The following is a 23,840-nucleotide window of genomic DNA, read 5'->3' on the forward strand; positions in this document are numbered from 1 at the left end:
GGTGTGTAATATTACCGGACACCTCAAGAGGGCTGCTGTCATGAAGGGTCACATAATACAGTTTAGGGGACCTGGCTACAATAAGATGAGTTTAAAAAAAAAAAAGTAAAAGAAATTAAATATTAAAAATATTGAACGTTTTGGACTCGCAGAAACCCTGTAGTGCATCTCAAAAAGCGGTCAAAATAGCAGGAAACGTGACCTATCACTTATGACTTCTGAATCCTTCCCCCTGGATCTGACTGAAAAATAAAAGAAAGAACCTTCGAAATCACAATATCTTTAAAAATATTCAGTGAGGTTAAAACGCATACACAGCTTTATAAGCTGAAGTTCAATAACTTGCACACATTTCAGGTGAAATAAAGCGCACAATTTTTTTTTTGTACAAGCATTTAATCATGTTGAGTTAATTGTTCAACAGTACCTTGTTTTGTTGCATCAACAGGTCGGTTCATGTTTGGGTGTTATAGGACACTGGCATTAAGCAAAATTCCCATCTGAATAAGTGTTCAGGGCACTCCCTTCACAGTGAGGGCTCTGAGAGAGGTTGAGCTGCTGATCAGAAACCAGTATTGACTTTGTTTTCGTAGTGGGTCATGTATGGATTCTAGCAGGGAGAGACTGGTCCCCGACCAGCAGTCGTGGGAAACCTCTACGGCTGTGCAGACACACACAAACACTATAATCCCACTATAATACACACGCAGAGAGGCAACAAGTGCTGTTTCAGTACATTTCAGTCTGTCTGTCTTTACCATCTACATGCTGCCAATAAGCCACATGCACACACATCTGTTTTACAAACAAAAACGCCCTAAAAACGAACAGACAGACAAAACAAAAAAAACGTTTTACCCCACGGCAAATGTGCTGGGATTTCTCTCAACCTCTGTGAAGATGCACTCATATGAGAGGACAGATTTATCCAATTGAGAGTTGAGTTATTAAATGGAAAATTTAGATTACATTTAACAGTAAATCTGTTAAAACAAATAAGATTAAATGAGGGCTGGGGAAAGACTTCCCAAAAAAAAAAAAAGTGCAGGCATACGCAGCCGTCAACCCTCTCGAACGATCTTCCTAAACTTTCCCAAATCAGCTTGATCACTTTACAGAGAGAAAAAAAAAAAACACAGTAAGAATAACAAAATTTAACAGCATGGGGCTGGTTATGGATCTGTCAGTTGGGCCAAGCATCTACACTTTCTTCCTTTTCACATTCCCAGTCCTTTCGCTCCCCAGTTCAACTGTACTCTAATTCCATATTCACTCCAATCCCTTCCAACTTTTGCCCAGTGGAGGATCACTGAGTTGTTGTCATTGTAGTAGTAGTGTGGCCTAGCTTGAAGCAGCCCAGCTTAAGGTAGCGCACGGTGCATGCATTAAGGCTGAGAGGGGGGGTTCTGTGATGTCACAGAGTGGGAATGAATCATCGGCTGTGCAGGTGGTGGTGGTGGTGGTGGATGGTGCTGTGCTCCAAAGTGTGTGTTTGGGGATGGAGGCGGCGTCGGACGCTTGAACTTATCTGGGCTGGTGCTTCTCCTTGGGGATGGCCTCTGTATGAGGGGAGGAAATACAAGACAAGCTCATGATGTGATATACAATAAGGGGTCAGCAAGTTTTTTTAATACTTTTAATTCAGCAAGGACGCAAAAGTGACAGTAAACAGATTTTATTAAAATTGTATTTCAAATAAATGGTGTTCTTTTTGAACATTTTATCAAAGAATCTTGAAATAAAAGAATATCACAGTTTCTTTAAAAATATTATTATTATTAATGTTGAAATCAGTTGTGCTGCTTAAGACAGAGTTTTTTAAAGCACCAAATCAGGATATTAGAATGATTTCCAAAGAATCATGTGACCCTGAAGTCTGGGTCACCACAGAAATAAACTGCTTTTTAAAAATTACATTTAGGCTAGGTAAGCATAAGAGATTTTTTTTTCAAAAACATTTACAAAAAAAATCTAACTGACCCCAAACCTTTTAATGGGAGTGTAATTCATAACATCTTCTGCTAAATGGCCTTAAATGTCCGGGTTTTAATTTTTTTTCATATTTACTGAAAGTAATGACTGAAAAGTAGTTTGACCAATAGCGTGCAGGCATAATCGACCAATCGTGGCATGCGAGGAGGTGGGATCTACAGCGAACGCTCAAAGCAAAGCAAATACAGGTACATATATGCTAAATTCGGGACTACATACTAGTATATTACGCTTAGTACTCTTGCACTTACTGCTTAAGAATAGCATGCTAGCATGTGGTTTCGATCTCAGAAATAATATATGAGGACTGTAGAGAGCATGTCAATAGGAAAACAAAGTCAAAACACGGACATTTTAGGCAATTTTGAAATCTCGACCATGACATGTCTGGGGAGCAGAGGAAGTATGGTCATCATACAATTCAACAGTTGTACTTTCTGACAATTCCGGTCATGCTTTTGCTAAACAAAACTATGCTAAAATTTACATATAAAATGGTCATTGGTATCATCGCCCCTAGATTATTTGACACATACAGTAAGTGTATTTACATGTGCAAACTGAGTGTGACCCCTCTGAGTGTTGCTGGAAGGGTCTGGCTCTGCGGTCACTGGTTTATCAAAACAAGCCGACTTTTTCAAGGCACTGCGGGACATGAAAGTGAGCCAACTGCTTTTCGCTATAACAAACAGATCACTGTTACTATAGCCAACAGCTCCCCAACAGGAAAATATAATCCACGTTCAAATGGGTATTAGGAAAGCAAAAAGAGGCAAAAATAATGAGTGTCATGAATTAGCGAATTAGTGTCATGAATTAGCAAAACTTACACCGAAATACTCTGACTTTTGGATTTCTTTGTCTCAATAAACTACCTCTGCAGTGTGCATAGAATATTTCAATTGGTTACGAACTCAAAATCTTGTGAAATGTGACAAGCAATCGGATACAGCAAAAGTCTTGTTGATGTTTTTGGTTATTTAGATGACTATGGTAAAACTTGCAATGAGCCATTAAGGGATGGCAATGGTGAGGTTATGTAACGTGCTTACTTAGTCAGTCCCTTCATCAAAGTCTCTGCTGGTAAATAGAGGGGTCATATTGGTGCAACAGACATAAACATGAGGCTGGACTAACTGCTGCTGCAACATGGCTAGTCTTACATTGTTGGCCCCCACTCAACTGGACAATATCCAGAGGGTGTTGCGGAACATACATAAGCTGAAATTGAGACCGGTTGAAATGGTTACTTCATTGCTGTACATTTATAGCTAACTTATTTAATTATAGCTAACTTATTTATCTGCTAGCTAACATTAAGTGACACACTAAATCCACGTTGCAGTTGTCATTTATCTCAAATGTTACTAAATAGCTTGAAAAGGCAATATACAAAACCATTCAAAAGTCTGAGGTCTTTTGTTTTATATTTTTTTTAAAAACTGTTCTTTTCAACTTTCTTCTCAAAAAATAAAAAAAAATTACCCAAGTTTCCACAAAAATATTAAGCAGCATAGCTGTTTTCAACATTGATAATAAGAAATGTTTAAATTCAGGAAGTAGACCTTTCATTTGGAAATCAATAGCTACAGTATGACCTCAATTACTCTAGAGCTGCCATGAATGATAGAAAGTGTGATGAAAGAATGTCCAGGTCTTGTCTGTGCTGGCATGAACCTGGTCCTGACACACAAATAGAAAACAGCCTTAAAGTAATTTTTAAACCACTTTGTTTGACATTCGTAACCATTACTACCATTTGACTTCTTTCTTGCCTAATACTGAGTGTGAGGAATAAATGTTTTTTTACACTAAATATTCAATCTTTAATCCACCAAAATCAGTGGCAAGATTAAAGAATAAACCATGTCAATTCATCAGAATACTCTTTTTTTTTTTTTTTTTGGAAACATTCCTTGAGAAAAGTGAATTTAAAAGGGTGAAACTTGTGCAAATTTAAAATTAAAAATGTAGGCATCATTGTATGCACAAACACACGTTGGACGATTTTGTTCAGTGAGTTTATCTTATCAGGGTTTCTGCATTGCAATATAACTTAATATCTCGGTTACACAGTACAACACATGGCACACCTTTGTGTTTGTGATCGATAAGATGACAAGGTTTGGGTGGAGTATCTCTCCATCTAACAGGTCAGAATACACTGCAAGGTACACAGAAAGTCAGGATGCAGTTTTTGTGCGTTATCTTATTTGGATGGCTGAGGATTCATGGTACAGGTCTATATTAAATTAGACACACAATGGGGATGAGGAAGAGCATTCTGAGGTCGAGTGTCACAGGTGACTCACAGATGAGTCATCAAATGTGTTGTTTTCAATTCAGCTGAATGGCATTACAATGGATCTTAACTAAAAACAAACTGTCCATGATACACTCTGCTTCCTGCATGTAAACATCTTGCTCATCATCAACATGAGCAGAGAGTGAGTGTGTTTATATATGCTGGAAGATGCTGGACGTGTGTATAGTGTGTGTAGGCACCTGTACACCGTGTGAGGGCCCTGGGTGGATGTGTAGCCCGGGAGACGTGTAGTGGGGGAGTGGTGCTCGGCTCAGCGTCGCCGGAGGGGTGAAACCAACCGTGTGACTAGCGTACGACAAACCTGGAATGGTGAAAGAGCATCTGCTAATCAGTTTTAGTGAGGTCCTTTATGCTGTTTATTTTGTAACATGCCAAGATTTCCAAACAAACAATGAAGCCTGGCCCACCATAATGACAGTATGCAGAACAAATATAAATAGCGAAGTATATAACTCCTCTGGGATCATGGAAAAATGTATAAATAATTGGACTCAGCAGAGAAACCTAATGAAAGAACTGAAAGAACTAGATTGGCTCAGCCTTCCTTAGCAATGTAATAGAAATTTGACTTTCACACCATCAAATAAGCAGTGTTATACTTTTCATCATGCATATCTAAATTCTATGAGGTCATTTAAAAAATAGAGCAAACATATTTTACATGATGCAACCCATTAATACTGTTATTAAAAACCAGCAAACAATAAACAAAACGTTGACTTTTTCTGATTAAAGAACTTTTTATCAACATTAATCTTGTTTTTCAACACTGAATTGCATAACTTGATATACTTGTTCAAGGTTTTTTTTATTATTATTAAAGATTCTTTTATTTTATTACCTAGTTTATCTATTGTGTTCATCAATTCCTACAATACCTGAAGCAAAATTAAATCCCATAATATATCTATAGCACCAGCAATTTGAAAGATTCTTTATGTAGACTTCAAAGGTTAGCCCTCATTTATAGGTTTAATCTCAGAATGAGAAAGCAAGACTATGACCTAATATAACTTCACATCACTGTACAGTAGGGTTAGGTATCGTTTGGTTTTTTTTTCGATACTTTTAAAACGGTTCCGGTGCCTGAACCGATACTTATTAAAGAATAGAGAAAGAAAAGATAATGCTAGTGTTAGAGGCTCATTTTTCTTTATAAATAAAACAAGTAGTTAGAATAGAAATAGAATAGAGAGTGCAAATTATGCTGCTAAAAAGAACATTATTTTGTGTATTTGGTGTAATGAAATGTGTTTATGCGGTTCATGCTCACAGAGTGCGTGTGATCACGAAATCGAAAGTGAAAGTACACAGCGCAAATGCTCATTCAAAATAATTAAAATACTCCGCATACTGAGAGCGGCTCCCTGATGCGCCAAAATTATATACAATATTAGAATGTTTAAAGGAGTGGACACGAAAATCGCGGGAGCGAAACATGTTGCGGGAGCAGGCGGCAATGGTCAGAGATTCAGCGGGAGCGAGATTAAGAAAACAGCCGAATCCCTGACATTTTGGGCAATTAAGAAATCCCGGCCGGACGCATTTTTGTAGGTCCAAAAAGAGGACGCATGGTCACCCTAATTTATAATCTATTGCTAATAGATGTATTCTTTTTAAAGTAGCATATGGAACATATTTTCTGCCTCACTCTGTGACAAGAAGCCTCAACAGATCACAAAAGGAAGCATTTGACTGGTCTTTCCGACTTGAGTTCACGTGCATTTTCTCAGTCGGGAAATTATTTTTCACGTGCTGTGCCAGTGATTATGCTTCTTACGTTCGTTTCAGAGAACCGGAGGAAATATTTCAATCGATCGATCAGGCATGGCACCGAAATCTGCGTTCTGATTCGGTTCTAGTACATACCGGTTACATAGGTACCGGTGCCATATTGCTACCGGGTTTCGGTACCCAACCCTACTGTACAGTACAACTTGCATAATAATTAACACTCCATAAAATCACGTCTAATCATCACCCTATGAACTGAACCAAAGGCTGCGTGCCGAAAGGCTGTATTGAGTTTTAAAATGATGTGAATCGAAGAAAAAGCACATACAATTTTTTAATCATGTACTCTAATGTTCAAGAGTTATTATAGCTGTTTTTTTTTCAGTTTTTGAAATATGTTTTATATGCTCACCTTTGATTATAATAGAGTAAAATATATAGTAATACAGTAAAAGCATTTGTGCAATGTGTTAAAAATGTGAAATATTATTACAATTTAAAACAGCTGTTAAAGACCATTTTTGCTACAAAAGAGTGATAAATCTTCAAAGCTAACCATGTGGACACATACCAGGGGAGATGGGGCGGCTGGAGGAGGGAGAGGGGTTGTAGGGGATTGGGCTGGACACCGTACGAGCTCTCAGTCCCTGAGCAGACATCTCATTAAAATATCTAGAGAGAGAAAGAGAGCGAGATGTGAGAAACAAACCGCAAAACAAAATGAATCTGGCAATGCATGCTTTTTATTACAATAGTCACGTTAAGACCACTGTGTCTGGTTATTTTCAGGTTTATCAAATATGTACAATAATAAGGTTATGAGTCCAGTCATCTTTTGTGTGAAATTAATGCACCTCTCATCGTCCATCTCAAGGCTGCTCTCGCTCTCTGACAGCTGTCTACACAGTGCCTCCCTTCTCTCCATTTCTCTCTGGAGTTTCCTCTGAAGACGAATATTCTCTTCCCTCATCTGCCTTTCCTCCTCAATATATTGAGCCCGCTTCTCTGTGTCTGGAAGGAAAGAGAGAGGATAGAAAACAAACATAGAAAAATTTTATAAAGTCATATAAATTGTAATTTAAACCTGTGAATAAACAATGTTTTAGGATTTTGAAAAAAAACAAACTGAAGCACAAGATGCTCTTTGGATGATTTTAATTCTGGATGAAGTGATCAATTTTTATCTTAAAAAAAGACATGCTAATTCATGCTTATTTTCAATTAAACTTTCTCAAATTGTTATGCTGATATTTACAATGAATAAAAAACTACTTAATTATATAGTTTAAATAAATTACAATTAATTATTTCAAATATTTAAATTATATAAATCTTTTATTTGTTTAAGTTTTAAAAGCTTTTTATATCAACCTTATTGCTGACTCAATACACTGCTGTGTTAATCCCTGCTTAAAGCTTTAATGATACCATGAGCTAAAATAAAATGTCGTTATCTTACTGTAATGTAAATGTAAATGTCTCCCTCTAGTGGCCAACACAATTTAACGTTATCAAGCTAAGAATGAAATAAATGTGTGTAACACTGTACTGTGCTACAAACTATGGCTGCTTCCCAATACATATAGCTCAACTACAAAATAAAATCATTTACTTCACTATTCAGGGAGCCAAGTTACCTTTTGGTTTACTATTTACAATGTACTACTAATTGGGAAGTACTAATCCTAATCTGGAATTGTATATAGTATACCATGAGCTACTGTTAAGATTAATATTAAGGCTGTATTCCAATTCGCAGAAGAGTTTGTTTGCCTCTGGCTGTAGTATGATGGCAGAGAGGCTGTGTTGGTGCAGGAGTGCATGCGTGCGTGATGAGACAAGGACTCACGTTGGAGCTCTGTAGTGCGGAGGCTGCGTTTGAGCCTCTCCACTTCACTCTTCAGGAAGCGGATGTGCCGCATCATGTTCTCCGGAGAGTCAATCTCCATCGAAACTTCACGTGGAGAGGGTGGGGCCGACACTGGCTGGTCAAGCTTCTCCTGCAGAATCCTGCCAATCAGAACGAAGAGAATAAAAATCATGTGATCAAGTAATTGTAGCCACATACAAAGATTTTCAGAAGGTATGAAAATGCATTAAGAAGACCGACCACCTCACAAGGGACATTACCTTTTCTCTGCCTCGAGTTTGTCCATGCGCTTCCAAAGCCGGTTGACTAGTGCCTCCTGCTCCTGTTCCAGAGTGTTTTCCAGATCAATCTTCTCACGCCGGAGCTGCATATGTTACGTGCAATTAACAAAAATGCCATGGTTTTAAAATAATGCATGTTCTTAAGGAAAAATGTTGGGCCACAATAATAACAATAATAATCAGAAATTTGCTGAATCTGTGTGACAAAGCCAGATACTAGCAGATGCCCAAGCAAACGAAAAACAAGGTACTTGGAGACAGCTACTGATTTGAACATTTGTGCAATAGATGGTGGCCATTCAAGAATTAGTTTTTTAGAAACGTGAGGCTGGACTAATTGCTGCTGCAACATGGCTAGTCTTACATTGTTGGCCCCCACTCAACTGGACAATATCCAGAGGGTGTTGCGGAACACACATTAGCTGAAATTGAGACCGGTTAAAATGGTTACTTCATTGCTGTACATTTATAGCTAACTTATTTATCTGCTAGCTAACATTAACTTGATAAAGTGACACATTAAATCCACACTGAAGTTGCCATTTATCTCAAATGGTACTAAATATCTTGAAAAGGCATTATACACAACCATTCAAAAGTCTGGGGTAAGTAAGATTTATTTTTTAGAAAGGAACAAATACTTTGATTCAGCAAAGAATGCATTAAATCAATCGAAAATGACAGCAAAGATAGTAAGAGATAGTAGATAGTAAGTAAAAATTATAGTAAAGATAGTAATGATCCTGTTCTACAGCAGGATGTTTGAAGAACGTACCTGCTCTAGAGTGAGCTGTTTGGAGATGGTGTCGTTCTCCAGTTTTTTTATCTTTTTCATCAATTTATTGACCTGGAATTCCTGCTCTTGCTCCAAATGCTGCTCCAGCTCTGCCTTTTCATGCTGAAGCTGAAAAAGAAAGAAAGTACTTAAGAGAATAAAAGTAAAACACATGCAACACACCCAAATCTAAACACGATGGGCACCCCAAATGAGCTGTGATTCAAAGTGACGTTTTGGTGCCAAATTTTTTTTCCTGGTGTCCTTACAAACGATAACATGATAATTCATTCTTCGTGGTAACTATTTTAAAATGCTCATGCATATTTGCTTGTGTTGCATTACCATAGCAACATATTTTAACCAGATGAATTTGCAACAACATTCAAAATTTAATACATCATGGAAAAACAAATGTCTGCAAGCTATAAAAGACTGAAATATAATCAATGAGAAAGAGACAATGGTAAAAGGATAAGAGACAATGCTAACTATTAGTATAAAACTCTGCCATACTGGGCCAAACTTTAATTGTAATATTATATTTTTAGCACTACTGTTCAAAAGTTTGGGGTTAGTAATTTTTTTAAGAAATTAATACTTATTCATCAAGAACACATAAAATTGATCAAGCAGTAAATGCAGTACAGACATTTACAATGTTACTAATTATTTATATTTCAAATAAATGCTGTTCCTTTCAACTTTCTATTCAAAGAATCATTAAAGAATCATGAAAAAAGATTTCCACAACAGCACTGTTTTCTTAAGCACCAAATCAGCATATGAGATTGCTTTCTGAAGGATCATGCAACACTGAAGACTGGAGTAATGACTGCTGAAAATTCAGCTTTGCCATTACAGGTATAGATTACATTTAACAAAATTTACAATGGAAAAGTTATTTAAAATTGTATTAATTTCACTATTTTACTGTTTTCACTGTATTTTTTCTTCTTCTATCAAATAGAGGCAAGCCTTGGAGAGCATACAAGTCTTCTTTCAAAAACATTATAAAATCTTACCGACCCCAAACATTTGAACAGTAGTGTAAACATATAGTTGGCATGACTCATTAGTACGCACACTAATCCCACTATCTCTCCTTACTCCTCCACACAATACAGCACACCTACTAAACACATGCACCATAAACAATGTCATCTGGTCTCAGCAGAGGAGCCAGATTCAGTGACCATCTACAAAACAAACTCTCATACGATTTAATCAGCTACCATTGTTTGCTTATGCTTACTTTTAACTGCAACCAAAATCAGCATTATATAAGAAAGCTGCTGAACAATAAATTTGTAATGACATAGATACTGTATGTCAACTTGAAAGTTACCTTTAGGGATAATACTAAGGGCAAGTGATCACGTTTCCTACCCCTGACCTCAAACGCCACTGATGGGCTCTTTCCTTCTAGAGTTTCTCACCTGCATGAGCTTCCTGGACAAGTCATTGGTGAGGAACTCCTCTTCTTTCTCATAGTTGACGGCGAGCGTCTCCTTCTCCTTTTGCAGAGCCTGAATCTTCTTAAATAAAGTGTTGGAGATGAACTCCTCTTCTTGTTCTGCCCGCGCTTGCTGCAGAAAAATAAACACAAAGCAAGCTTGCATTTGAACACTCAATTATTCTTACAGATATATTTTAGAAAATTAATTGGCATAATCTTTCCATACATTTCAGTAAACAAGCAATCACACAAAATTATTGCTTGATCTTAAAACATGATTCTGAAAGCATCAAATTTTACCACAAATTCCTATTACAAAAGAATTAGAGGCATTAATTAACTAATTATTGACAATGAGACATAAATCCTATTATGCATTATAAAATCATTCAAAATCCACCAACACTACTCAAAAGATGAATGTCAACATCCTGCATTAGATGCATTTCACGCAGTGAACAACTGCACGACCAACAAGCAACACACTGCCACTATCGATTTCCATCATTAAAGATTGTCGTAAATGCAAACGCACTTGATATCAGTGTCAGTGCTTCTCCAGTGACACTTGAGTGCTGGCTCTTTGTCTAAATGCAGATGGTCTGAGTGAAGGGCTGATTCACATACAGGATGTTGACGCATTAGAGCCAAATATTCAGAGTGCCAACTTCCCACCCTGACACAGGCCTCAAATATAAACTACTAATGACAACCTCATTCGCTTAACGCAAAGTATCAGAAGTGCAAAAACACGTTCTGCATTAAAACCATGATGATAAAAGCATGTGGTAAATCAGTAAACGCCTTATGTGGTCAGTACACAAACACCACCGGAGTTAAGATAATAAACATGTACAAAGACACATTCATTGCGGGGTTTAATAGTCCATATAGAAATTTAAACTATTTTGAAGCAGATGGCCTGTGATATACATTAGCACTAATGCTATTAAAGTGTTGGCTTTTGTTGTTGGCTCTTTTCACAGTTAGCTAGAATGCTAGCAAGCTAAATAGACTCAAACGCTTCTTTATGCCCCCAAACAAGTTAATTTTGCACCCCAATGTGGTTTGTAATGTTTCTCAGATGTCTTCGCATGCCGTGGCGGTGTTGTCAGGTGTGCCGCGGGGATTAAAGCAATAAAAACACGGGCTGACTCACGATGGTGACGCTAGCTTTGCGCAGGTCGCGGTTCTCCTCCTGCAGCGCTTTGCACTTCAGCTTGAACGTCTCGAGCTCGATCTTCAGCACTTTGTTCTCCTGCTGCAGCGACGCGAGTCGGTTTGTCAGCTCCTCCAGTCGGGACTGGGAGATCACGACGCCCTGTGCTTTGGTGGCGGCGTTCATTGTGGTCGTAGAGGTGTTGGAGGCGGCCGCCGAGGTGCAGGAGGACTGCGGGGTGGCGGAGCTGCTGCTGCTGCCCGCGCCGTCCGTGTCGCTCTCGCTCGCGCTGTCCGCCATGGTGTCGCGCGCTTCTTTCCTTGTGCTCGCGACGGTCTTCGAGTGGAGTGGGAGTGGGACTGGATTTCAGGGTCCAGGGAGAAAGAGGCTTAGCGCAAGTGTGGCTTGACTGGAGAGGGAACGGTCCAAGAAATGACTGGGCGTGCTGAAAGTGCAGGCGAATGAGGAGGGTGGCGCCGTCATGTGGTGGAGAGGACAGTGTGTTTGGGTTTTTTGATTTATCCAAGTGACTCGAATCTTTGAAATAGTCACCAAAAGGATTCGTTCAATTACCCTTTATTTGGGGTTACATACGCCAGTAGATGACAAGACGACAAGTGAGTCTTCCTGTGTTATAAGTGAATCTTTGAATAATTCACTTAACCGATTCATGCACGACTATAACAAGTCTTTTCCCCTCTTAAATGTGCATGTGTTACACCTGCTCAGAGACTCTATATAGATTTAATTAACGTCTCCACGAGTAACAACAAATTTCTCTCCGTTTTTCTCAGTTTTTTCAACTCATGTTCATGACTTTCAAAATGCAGAAATCCCACCAAAATAACTGACTCAAATAACTGGAGTTCAGTAAGTAATTTTATGGTCCTCAATCATTTTACACCGATATGTATGATTTGTAGTTTGTGTAATACAGTGATCCTGAAAATATTCTGACATTTAAGCTGACACAAATGTATGAATGTCATTGCTCTATATAGCAACATTTTAAATAAAGTAAATTAACAACTTTATTTAAAAAAATAAAACACAACACACTTGTAAAGCAAAACAGTGCACATAAATACATTGTTAGATATTAAATGATAAAACAATAGCTTTACTGTTCAAAATTAATATAGTATTCAGACACTTTTCGTCTGTCAAACATAGCTGACATGGCTCAGTTAATGGGATTAATTTCTGTGGTCTAGCTTAATTTGTTTGCAAATTCTACTCATTTTGATATTTTGTCATCAAATACAATGAAGTGAAATTCATACATTATTAAGTGTCCAAATACCTTTTGGAGACAGTTTGTTCTGCACCTTTTCTACTACCACACTGGATGGAAGAGACAATAAACCAATAAACTTATTTGACTTTGACTTAACAATATGTCAGTCTTCAATAAACTCAATGTGCAAGGTCACCTTTATGGACAGAGATGTAATATTTCAATAGAGTAAAAAGGTGTGACCATTATCACTTGTAATGTGTTTTATACAGAGTCGAAGCATGTTTAGTTCAACTTGATATAGTCAAAATGTCTCAGTTGATAAATCATGGCTGGTTTGCTCAGCCAGTTTTCATGGCTCTTATTTCAGTAATGATATAAGCAATGTTTATAGAGAAGTTAGCATCTATTTGAGGCACTACAAGAGAAATGCAAAACCAAATTTACAAGAACAGTGAGAAACCTACTTCATTCAAAGGAAGCATGTATGTAGCCCGTTAAAAGAGAAAATTAAATCATCATAAAATAAATCATAAATAGCACAATAGCTTTACTGTTCAAAATTAATATAGTATTCAGACACTTTTCGTCTGTCAAACATAGCTGACATGGCTCAGTTAATGGGATTAATTTCTGTGGTCTAGCTTAATTTGTTTGCAAATTCTACTCATTTTGATATTTTGTTATCAAATACAATGAAGTGAAATTCATACATTATTAAGTGTCCAAATACCTTTTGGAGACACAGTTTGTTCTGCACCTTTTCTACTACCACACTGGATGGAAGAGACAATAAACCAATAAACTTATTTGACTTTGACTTAATATGTCAGTCTTCAATAAACTCAATGTGCAAGGTCACCTTTATGGACAGAGATGTAATATTTCAATAGAGTAAAAAGGTGTGACCATTATCACTTGTAATGTGTTTTATACAGAGTCGAAGCATGTTTAGTTCAACTTGATATAGTCAAAATGTCTCAGTTGATAAATCATGGCTGGTTTGCTCAGCCAGTTTTCATGGCTCTTATTTCAGTAATGATATAAGCAATGTTTATAGAGAAGTTAGCATCTATTTGAGGCACTACAAGAGAAATGCAAAACCAAATTTACAAGAACAGTGAGAAACCTACTTCATTCAAAGGAAGCATGTATGTAGCCCGTTAAAAGAGAAAATTAAATCATCATAAAATAAATCATAAATAGCCAAAACTATAGATAGGAATCCAGCTATGAATGGAGTTATTATACATAAAGATCTCTGCAGCCATATTCAAATTTAATAATAAATAATTATATCATGATGCCTCATTAAGCATATACTCTAGATACATATTACATGAATAATACATTGAACTATGATTTAATGCACAAACTGGGGGAAAAAAGAAACTGTAGATAAAAAAGAAATGTAATAGGTTTGTAAAATCAATGCGTTTATTTTATTTTTAAATCAGATTTTTGTAAGACATTTGAAACATTATGGTGGCATCATAGCTGCTAGTTTCTAAAAGAGAAGACCTCAAATAACCAAAGTGCTATTATAGTTACATTTAAATGGCTTCACTCATTGTAAGAATTGTACATCAAAAATGTTGCTCAGGTGAAAACATATTATATTAAACAAAATCAACCAATTGGACCATGTCAGGCCCCTCCCACAGTTTGATTGACATGTAACAGGGAAGCAGAACCACACACCATCACAACCTAGTTTCCTAGGTCTTTCAGATCCCATTGCCATAGCAAAATTCAGCACACTAAAGGATTTTTCACACCATACACACCACAAGCTAAAAAGACTCTATTAGAGGAAAACGAAACAAATGAACAAACAAAAAGTAGTTGCTAAAGAAAAAAATCTATATTATCAAAATCGATGCAGAACACTGCAACACATTAACTCGCTGGTCTTAAAATATATCACACAATTTCAATATTGAAAACGATTTCTTGTAATACTTAAAATTATAATGACCATCCAGTGTGTGTCATTTGTAATACATAAGCTATTAAATCTACAAGTAATAAAAGTCTAAAGACATCCCATACAAGTAAGTGTGATTCCAGATGAGAATGTTATTTACTTAACCTGAAACAAAATGCCAACATTTGAAAACCTATAAAGACATTCCTATAATGACTACAAAGAGCCTTAAGACAAAGAGAGACCTCTACATTGTACAGCCAATACACATGATACAGTGATAGTTGAACAGAAATGCTGATTACTAGCAATACATTCTGAACACCTCTTACTTGCAGCGCTCAGGCTAACATCAGCAGACGCTGTCTTCCATATGAAGGATAACAGATACTACACTGAACTCCTAAGGAAGCAGTCTGGTTAGAGCTTTTCACACGTAACCGTTTCTACACGAAGTACACTTGTAGGGTGACATTTCGGAATATAAAAGTTGAGACATGTTAGAGTTGTATGTGTACACAAGAAAAAGTCTTTTATCATTTGTCTTTTTAAATACAGTGTTTTGCAAACTTAGAAAAAAGGGTTCTTAAAATAAGGTGAACTGCATGCATCAAAATATTAGTCCTCTGTATGACTTCTTCACAGAATTCGATAAATTCCCATTTTGGGAATCGTTGAAATTCGCAGAGGATTTTAAGGAAATGTCCCCTGAAAACCGAACCAACTTTTCTCATATACAAACATACCTGCTATAATAATTAATTATACAAGAGCATGTGAAGTTTCACTGTCTTTAAAATGTCGAAAGCACTTGTAAAGTGTATGTTTGCGGTGCTCTCGCAAAACCTAACTACTAAATGTTATTTTATTTTTTACATATTGTGATTTATGTACAGAAAAGTCCACCACATACTTTATTTTTGTTTTATAAATTAAAAAAAAATAAATAAATAAAACACAGGGATCCTCCTCCTGACGTCATGGGTCCACAGTAACGTGTAAGGCGAATGTAAGGTGTGGTTCAACAGCATCTATTGTTTTTTCCCCCTAAAACACGAAAAAGAGCTTTTGTGCCATCTTTGGTCAAAGGGAAATTTGTTTGAGTATACGGTTTGGAGTTTAAGGGGTCTTTTGAATATACCCCTCTCATTTAGTCATCTGATATTCATGGCACACAAAACAGTTTCTGATTTCCTGATGGTCCAGGTCAGCGCAGGTATTAACCATCAAGAAGAATGAAGTGTAATCTCGTAGGTCCCCCAGAAAGAGTAAGTAGAATTACATAGGACCCAACACAGAGAAGAAGTAGAATTCACCGGGACCCATCTCAGGAAGTAGAATTCATCAAGACCCCCTTGGAACAGGAAGTGTGTCAGCAGTGTGATGCATGCTCATGCGCAAGGGAATAGGTCAAAGTATTGTCTCTTTGAAGACCATGCGTTTCAGAGTGGAAGCTGTAGATGTTTTTTCAGGCCAAATGTCTCTTTTCAGCTCTTGTGACCCCGCCGCTCTGGAAACAGATCAAAAATATACCTGCAAAAACAGACAATATAAGAAAGTAACTGTTAAAAATGTATTAAAATGTATTGTGAAATTGTCTAATTGTAATGTTAAAAGTTATATGACGAACAATGATTTGCCATACATTACCATTCAAAAGTTTGGGTCCTTTATGTTCACCAAGGCTGCATTATTTGATTAAAACTTCATTAAAAACAGTAATATTGTGAAATATTGTTACAATGTAAAATACCTGTTTTCTATTTTAATACATTTTAAAATGTAATTTATTCCTGTGACGCATAGCTTAATTTTTCAGCATTCATTACTCCAGTCTTCAGTGTCACATGATCCTTCAGAAATAATTCTTATATGGTGATTTAGTGCTAACGCATTTCTTATTACTATAAATACTGAAAACAGCTGCTCAATATTTTTGTGGAAACCATTAAACTTTTTTCAGGATTCTTTGATGAAACGGAAAGTTCAAAAGAATAGCATTTATTTTAAATAATAAAATAAAATAATTTGTAGCATTATAAAATGTCTTTACTGTCTCAATTTAACACATCCTTGCTGAAAAAAAGTATTAACTGACCCAAACCTTTGAATGATGCACAGAAAATAATTATAATATTATAAATAATGACAATAATAAACAGAGAGATATCTGAAGTGCTGTACCTGCCTATAGTCATGAAGCCACATTTATGAATGATGTTTTCTCTCTGAACGCTTTTCTTCCTTCTTCCTCAGCTTGGAAACTTCTCCCTGTTACACATAAAGAGAGAGAACAATTTACAGGAAGTTAATATTAAACGGTTCAATTAGTTCAGTTGAGTTCATGTTATTTGTTGCTGTAGGGGAGGCATAGTGTATAAAGCTGGAAGGAAGACAAAAAAGGATAAAAGGGGAGGAAAAAAGAGAAGACAAGTTGAAGGTTAGAGGAAAAGATATCGGTGTGATACAAAATGTCTTAAACATTTTTTAATTTATAAATTATTCAAGAACTTTAATAAACTCACACACAGATTTACAGAAAACAACAACAACAACACTGGGTAGTTCTGGTCTCCAGTCTGTGCGGATATAATGAGGATTTCTGGTATCCAAAATTGTACTACTGTCTACAACATTATTGTTTTATGATTACATATACTACAGTTTAAAAGTTTGGGGTCAGTACATTTTTTTTTTTAAAGAAATTAATACTTTTATTCAGCAAGGAAGCATTAAATTGGTCAAAAGTGGGAAATATACCTCCGGTTCCACAGACAAGATTTAAGACCAGTGCCATTGTTTTGCCTCAAGATGACATAATCCTGGCTTAATCTAAGCCCTGTCTGTGAAACCAGGTCATAATGTTACAAATATTTATATTTCAAATAAATGCTGTTCTTTTGAACTTTGTATTTGTCAAAAGATCCTAAAAAAAAAAAGCACCACAGTTTCTACAACCATATTAAGCAGCACAACGGTTTTCAACATTGATATTAATAAGAAATATTTATTGAGCACCAAATCAGCATATTAAAATAATTTCTGAAGGATCATGTGACATGCTGCTGAAAATTCAGCCTTGCCATCATAATTAAATTATATTAAAATAGAAAACAGTTCTTTAAGATGATAATATTTCATAATACTACTGTTTTTACTGTATTTTTGATCAAATAAATCCAGGCTTGGTTAGCATAAAAGAGTTCTTTCAAAAACATTAAAAAAAAAACCTTATCGAGCCCAAACATTTGAACAGTATTTCAAATATTTAACTTCAATATTTCTAAACAATCATGGGAGAGGGACATTCTTATCCTAGTGAGCATTTTATTGGCCCAAAATTTGATCCATTTTCCCATACATAATCAAATACACATATATGGAAAGAGAAACACTCCACACAGACTGTGCAAACCTCAGCATGTGTAGCGAGATGGGTTTGAATATCAGGGACCAGGGGGACGTGGCTCTTCCCCAGGGTGGTAGGGTCTCCCTGTGACCCCATGCCACTCCCCAAGCCCTGGTTTTCAGGGGTGGGAGTGTTCACTCGGAAAATCACCTTTCGAATGACCTGTAGATGGGTATTGAAGGTCAGAGGTCACCATGAATGCATGTCATGGGAAATCAAAGCAATGTCAGGAAAGACGGGAGGATCGGTTAAGGTTATGGAGGTGTGAGCTGCAAGAAAAATGTGTTGTATTCAATCTTTCTCTAAATCAGCTCTGAACAGGCAAAGCTAAAAAAAACTACAAGCAACCTAAGGAAGTAAAATATGTCTGAAAATCAGAAATGGATAAAAGAATAGGAGAAAAAGAAACCATTAAAGGGAACAATGGAGTTACTTTTCTGGTGATGATGTTTCCATCTTCATCAATAAACTGTTCCTCTGAAACTGACTCGCCAGGAATGTTCCGTGCCTCCTCTCCCTAAAGCAAGACAGCGCTTCGTTCAATATGCAGACACACATATCCAAGACACCTACAAAAGCTGCACACCACACCTACAAGCACATTTCCACACACCCAGAGCAGTCATGTGAACCTGCAAGCAAAGCTGGAACTTTAAATATTAGCCAACATGCCTTCATGCCCAGCATCAGCATCTTTAGAAATCACACAACACTCCACTATGTGCTTGCGTATCTATCACACAAGCAAATAAGATGATAAAATGCAGAATAAGATGTAAACCCAAACCAAGCACCTGTAAGCATAAGGAAAAATTAAACACTGCACAGCAAGAACCAAGTGACGTAAAAACATGTAATAAGATCACACTGTGTTTCTGATTGTATGAATCAGATTCAGTCCACCAGCTACACCGAAATCAGACTCAGACCAAAATCGGATCTTAACCTGACTGCCCTGCAGTTTAGCAGGCAGATACCTTGAGAATGAGACGTCTACGAAACACTTTGGTGGTGACAGTGCGCTCTTCGTCCAGGCCGGTCTCTGTTGATAACCGCTGCTAATGGATGCATATAAAATACATCTTAATATGTGTGTGATTTCAGTTCTCTCATTTAATTAGTGTAAATGACCATCAGTGTTTTCTTTCATCTGGAATAAATAAACTGTTTTATGATGTGAATGATTCTGATGACCATCTCACTGTAAAAAAGTTAAGAGTGTCATTTCATAACATAGATATGAGCTGAGGCAAAGAGAGCAGAAGAGAGTTTTAAACTGGAAGTAGCAGCATTATCAAGTCAGTTATTATATGCTGGTATTTGAGCGATTATCTCACCTGGACTTTGTGCTCAGCGATCAGAGCTCCTTCTTGCTTGCCTGCCCCTGCCTTCACACCATTGGCTGATTCCTGAGACGCTGAGCTACGGGGCATGGTGTCAGAGTGCTGACCATTTTGTCGAGGTTTTCCTGAATCCCCTTTGGATGACGATGTCATGGAGTCACTGGAGTTCTCCTGACTGCAAGGGGGTTGAAATGTAACAATTCAGCTAGTAAGGAACAAATGTCTTGAGATGATATTGGGTAAGAATGCATTAAAAACAAAACCATGCATTCTGGCAAACCTGTGTAATGTTTTACTTTTATATAAACTATCATTCAAAAGGTTGGGGTCGGTAAAATTTTTTAATGTTGTTGAAAGAAGTCTCTTATGCTCACCAACATTTACTTGGTCAAAAATACAGTAAAACATAGTAATATTTTGAAAAGTGAAATCTAATTATTGTGAAATGTAATTTATCATAGATTAAAACTGAATTTTCAGCAGTCATTACTCCAGTCTTCAGTGTCACAGGATCCTTTGGAAAACATTGTAATATGCAAATTTGGTGCTCCAGAAACATTTCTTATTATTATTAATGTTGAAAACAGTCGTCCTGCTTAATAATGTTATAGAAACCATGATTCGTTTATTTTCAGGATTCTTTGATAAATAGAAAGCTCAAAAGAATCATTTTAATGCATCCTTACATAATAAAAGTACAAATTTTGTTAAAAAAAAAAAAACTTACTGACCCCAAATTTTTTAATGATAGCGCATTTTAACAGGATGTTAATTTATTATAATTTAGTTTTGTGATACAAAAGAAATTTGAAACATCATACATTGTCTTTCTGGAAAGAGAGACAAGCGTTGAAATTTACAGTATGTCTAGTACTTAAAACACATTTCAAATTTGACTTATTATGATATGATTAAATGTGGGTTAATGTAAGCATAATAATTATAACTATGTACAGTACCTGTTGTCCTGTCGGTCCATGTAGTCTGACCCGTGACTCCGCCCTGAAGCGGGCGGCTCCGTGTTCGATGTCTCAGTGAGCCAGCCTGCGGAGAGTGAGCATAACTCAGACTCAATTTGTTTAACACCTCTCACTACCTCTCTCACTTTCTCCTTAGTCATCTCCTCATTCACTTCCCTCTCCCTCTCTCCGACATGGCCTCCAGACACCTCCAGTTGCTCCTGTCTTTTCTCGGCTTCCTCCTCCTCCTCTCCTCCTAAGCCAGACTCCCTCAGGACCTCTGCCCAGGGTCGCAAAGGGGACACATCATGACCTTTGACCTCTTTCAGAATCACTCTTTCCTGTCCCCTCATGCTAACGTTTGGTTCTTCTAATGTTGATGGTAGTAATGATGATGAGGGTCTCTTAAGCTCTTCTTTTCCCTTGTGTGTTAGGTCAGTCTGTTCCACCGTAGGGGACGATTTCTGTTGGGAGTGAAAAGACTCTTTTTTCTTATTTTCTTCTCTCTGTTCCTTTTGTTGAGACCCCTGGTTCCCCTGTAAAAGGTGGTCCTGTTCGATCCTGGTCGTGGGTGGGTCTATTTTGGGGACAGACTGGAGTGGTACAAAGCAAACTGAGGGGTTTAGAGGAGGTTCATCATGGTCTAGGGGAGAAAGCTCAGGGGTAAGGTGTGAGTCAGGGTCACATGTGACAGCTGAGAGTTGTGTTATGAGTTTGGGGTTGTCGGGAGGGAACTGAGATTGTGCAGGATCAGGGGAAAGTATGTGTGTGTGTATTTCGGCAGTTGTTTTAGAGAGTGTGTGATGCTGGTTTTCAGGTTTGGATAGGGGCAGGTCACAAGGTCTGGCTGGGGTAATTCTGACAGACTCGTCCTCATTGTACCGCTCTAGTCCCCAGGAGGGGCAATAAGGTGGAGGGTCAAGGGGCAGATCTAAGATGGGTTTGAGGTCATCAGACATAGAGGGGCAGAGAGGGGGTGTGGTGGGGGTGGGGTTGGAAGTTGACTGCAGTTGAGCCAGGATGTTGTGGAAACCTGGGTGAGATGATACACATACAGATGGATGGACATGACAGGACACAATTACAATCACACACAAACAAGCACACACATGCTTAAAGAAACAGTTTACCCAAAAATAAAGTTCTGTCATGAAAATTTACTCACCCTCATGTTGTTTCAAACTTGTATTCTGTTAATGTTTGGAAAAACCTTTGTACTATTTATTAATTTATTTATTTGAAACAACATGATGGTGAATAAACAATGCCAATTTCATTTTTGGGTGAACTATTTTTTAAAACATAGACAGAGAATCACCTAAGCCCACCCTGAAGAGCAAAAGCACAGTATTTGACCGCATTTCCCAGAGCTTCAGCAGACATACAGACCAACAAACACACAGTTAATACACAATGACAATGGAACAGATTCAGATCTCCAAAAACAGAGAGGTTATGATTGCATGTACACTACAGTTTAAAAGTTTGGAGTCAGTACAATTTTTTTGAAGAAATTAATGCTTTTGTTAAGCAAGGATTCATTAAATTGATCAAAAGTGACAGTAAAGACATTTATAATAATACAAAGGATTTCTATTTTGACCTTTCTATTCATCAAAGAACCATGGTTTCCACAAAAATGTTTCTTGATCACCAGCATATTAGAATGATTTCTGAATGATCATGTGACACTGATATTACAGCTTTACTGTATTTATGATCAAATAAAGCCTTGGCACAGCCTTGGTGAGCATAAGAGACTTCTTTCAAAAATATATTAAAAACAAAACCTTTGAACAGTAGTGTATGTCTATGTGTGATCTCCCCATAGTAAAAGAGCTGTGTGTGTTTATGTCTAACTTTAAAAAACAAATGTACAGCATTAGAGTTAACGTTTGAGCTTATTATAATAAAGTGGTGTAACACTAGATTAGGGAAAACATTCCCTTTTAACTAAGAGTTTTCCCTCAATAAACTCCTAATTACTGCTTATTGATAGTAAGTATGGTAGTTGCTGTAGTAGATATGTTTAGGTATGGGGAAAGGTTAAGGGATCTAGAATATGGTCATGCAGAATAAGCCATTGATATGTGCTTTATACATACTAATAAACAGCCAAAATGCTAGTAATATGCATGCTAATAAGCAACTAGTTAATAGTGAATAGTGTTCCCTAATCTAAAGTATTACCAAAGGTGGGTGCTACTTTAGTTGGTTAGACACCATTACAAATGTTGCATAAGTGCAAATAAGAAGCACAGTCTTAATTTTACAGTCATATTCGAGATGGGGAGATAGTCTCAGCTTGGGGAGACTCAAAATCTGGCTGAATAAAAATGAGGATAATGATGTCTGTTCAGATGAAGAGCTCAATAGAAAAAGAGTTGAGACGGATGGAGTGGTGAGGGGTGGTCCTGGGGGCACGCAGGGGCGATGACAGCATGCAAAAGGGGGTAACAGCGTGGGTGGCGGGGAGAAGGAAGCAAGACTCGGGCAACGTGATGCACAGGGAGAGAAAGAAGAGATAGAAGAAGGGCAGGGTGAGGGAGAGAGACAAATTCTACGTGCAGAAATGGGAGATGACAGGCTGAGAGCAGGAGAAGGGGAGAGAGAGGAGAAAGAGAAGGAAGATTTAAGAGGAGCAGATGGCAAAAGTGGACTGGATGATAAGTCTTGGGCCACATCAGGATACAGTTGTATGAGGTGTTGTGGTGGAGCATTGGGAGTGTGGGGAGGCAGAGTTAAAAAAAAAACACAAAATAGAACTTGTAAGTTAGAAAGACATGACAATGACAGTGTTAATGAGAAGAATGACTGGGGTCTGGGAGGGGGAAATGAGAGATTGTACTGGAGGAGAGGAGAGGACAAGTCATTTTGTATCTGACAGAGGGAGGCACAGGAGACTGTCAGGAGGAGGAGACTACGGAGAGAAGGATGATCTCCTTCTTTCTCTTCTTTTTCCCCCTCTCTCTTTTTAGCCCTTGCTCCAGTGCAGGGGAGGAGAGGAGAGAAGGACAGATGGAGGAGGAAGCAGATCGACAGCTTTAGAGGCAGAGGACAGCTGAGTCTTTTAACTGAGGCCATGCGCTTTGGTCCACTATGTACAAAAACAGCTGGTAACACTCCTACCAACTAATATAAAAACAGCTACAGCTGATAATAGCATGCATTTTACTTAGAAATAACTCTTTCCTGACCTTTCAATAACAGAATCAATTTCATGGCTGAGAACAGTGCTTGTTTCATGTTCCATTGGCAATATACTGTAGGGCCTTCATTAAAACCAAAATAAAAGTGTGTACATGTGTAACAGGAAAATACTGTTTTGAGCAGTCCTTCCTACACTTGTTGAGGCAAAGCATCATGCTG

At 37.5% G+C, this 23,840-nt stretch overlaps 2 protein-coding genes across 3 annotated transcripts in view; both read right to left on the minus strand.

Moving 5' to 3' along the window:
* Positions 1-385: 385 nt before the first annotated feature.
* On the minus strand, positions 386-12,091 carry LOC107717103 (coiled-coil domain-containing protein 6-like). Of its 2 annotated transcripts, XM_016523760.1 has the most exons (9): positions 11,597-12,088; positions 10,418-10,567; positions 8,979-9,107; positions 8,183-8,286; positions 7,902-8,062; positions 6,907-7,063; positions 6,624-6,724; positions 4,498-4,619; positions 386-1,559 (listed from the first exon to the last, which is right to left on the minus strand). In XM_016523760.1, exons 1-9 carry the CDS (start codon positions 11,894-11,896, stop codon positions 1,386-1,388), a joined length of 1,398 nt encoding a protein of 465 aa, XP_016379246.1. In that variant the 5' UTR covers positions 11,897-12,088; the 3' UTR covers positions 386-1,385. The 2 variants fall into 2 exon arrangements, with proteins under 2 accessions (XP_016379246.1, XP_016379247.1); XM_016523761.1 differs by lacking the exon at positions 4,498-4,619 and having other exon boundaries at positions 1,435-1,559; positions 11,597-12,091.
* A 3,664-nt stretch (positions 12,092-15,755) lies between these two features.
* Positions 15,756-23,840, minus strand: part of LOC107717054 (ankyrin-3-like) — a 102,134-nt gene continuing 94,049 nt past the window's right edge. Inside the window, exons 42-48 of the mRNA XM_016523696.1 lie at positions 20,472-21,504; positions 19,507-19,687; positions 19,147-19,227; positions 18,603-18,686; positions 18,176-18,331; positions 16,945-17,031; positions 15,756-16,293 (exon numbers count right to left, since the gene is read on the minus strand). Of these exons, the coding sequence (XP_016379182.1) occupies positions 16,969-17,031; positions 18,176-18,331; positions 18,603-18,686; positions 19,147-19,227; positions 19,507-19,687; positions 20,472-21,504 (1,598 nt within the window). The 3' untranslated portion in view covers positions 15,756-16,293; positions 16,945-16,968. The remainder of the gene's footprint in view (positions 16,294-16,944; positions 17,032-18,175; positions 18,332-18,602; positions 18,687-19,146; positions 19,228-19,506; positions 19,688-20,471; positions 21,505-23,840) is intronic.

Source organism: Sinocyclocheilus rhinocerous, unplaced genomic scaffold, assembly GCF_001515625.1.
Source record: "Sinocyclocheilus rhinocerous isolate Xijiao unplaced genomic scaffold, SAMN03320098_v1.1 scaffold119, whole genome shotgun sequence".
Classification (NCBI taxonomy): Eukaryota; Metazoa; Chordata; class Actinopteri; order Cypriniformes; family Cyprinidae; genus Sinocyclocheilus; species Sinocyclocheilus rhinocerous.

Excerpts from the sequence above, each read along its gene's own strand:
- LOC107717103 (XM_016523760.1), bottom strand. The coding sequence starts at position 11,896 with ATGGCGGACAGCGCGAGCGAGAGCGACACGGACGGCGCGGGCAGCAGC. Across the intron at positions 6,725-6,906 it reads CTTGAGATGGACGATGAGAG|ATATTTTAATGAGATGTCTG; the intron begins GTGCATTAATTT and ends TTCTCTCTCTAG. Across the intron at positions 4,620-6,623 it reads CAGCCGCCCCATCTCCCCTG|GTTTGTCGTACGCTAGTCAC; the intron begins GTATGTGTCCAC and ends TCACCATTCCAG.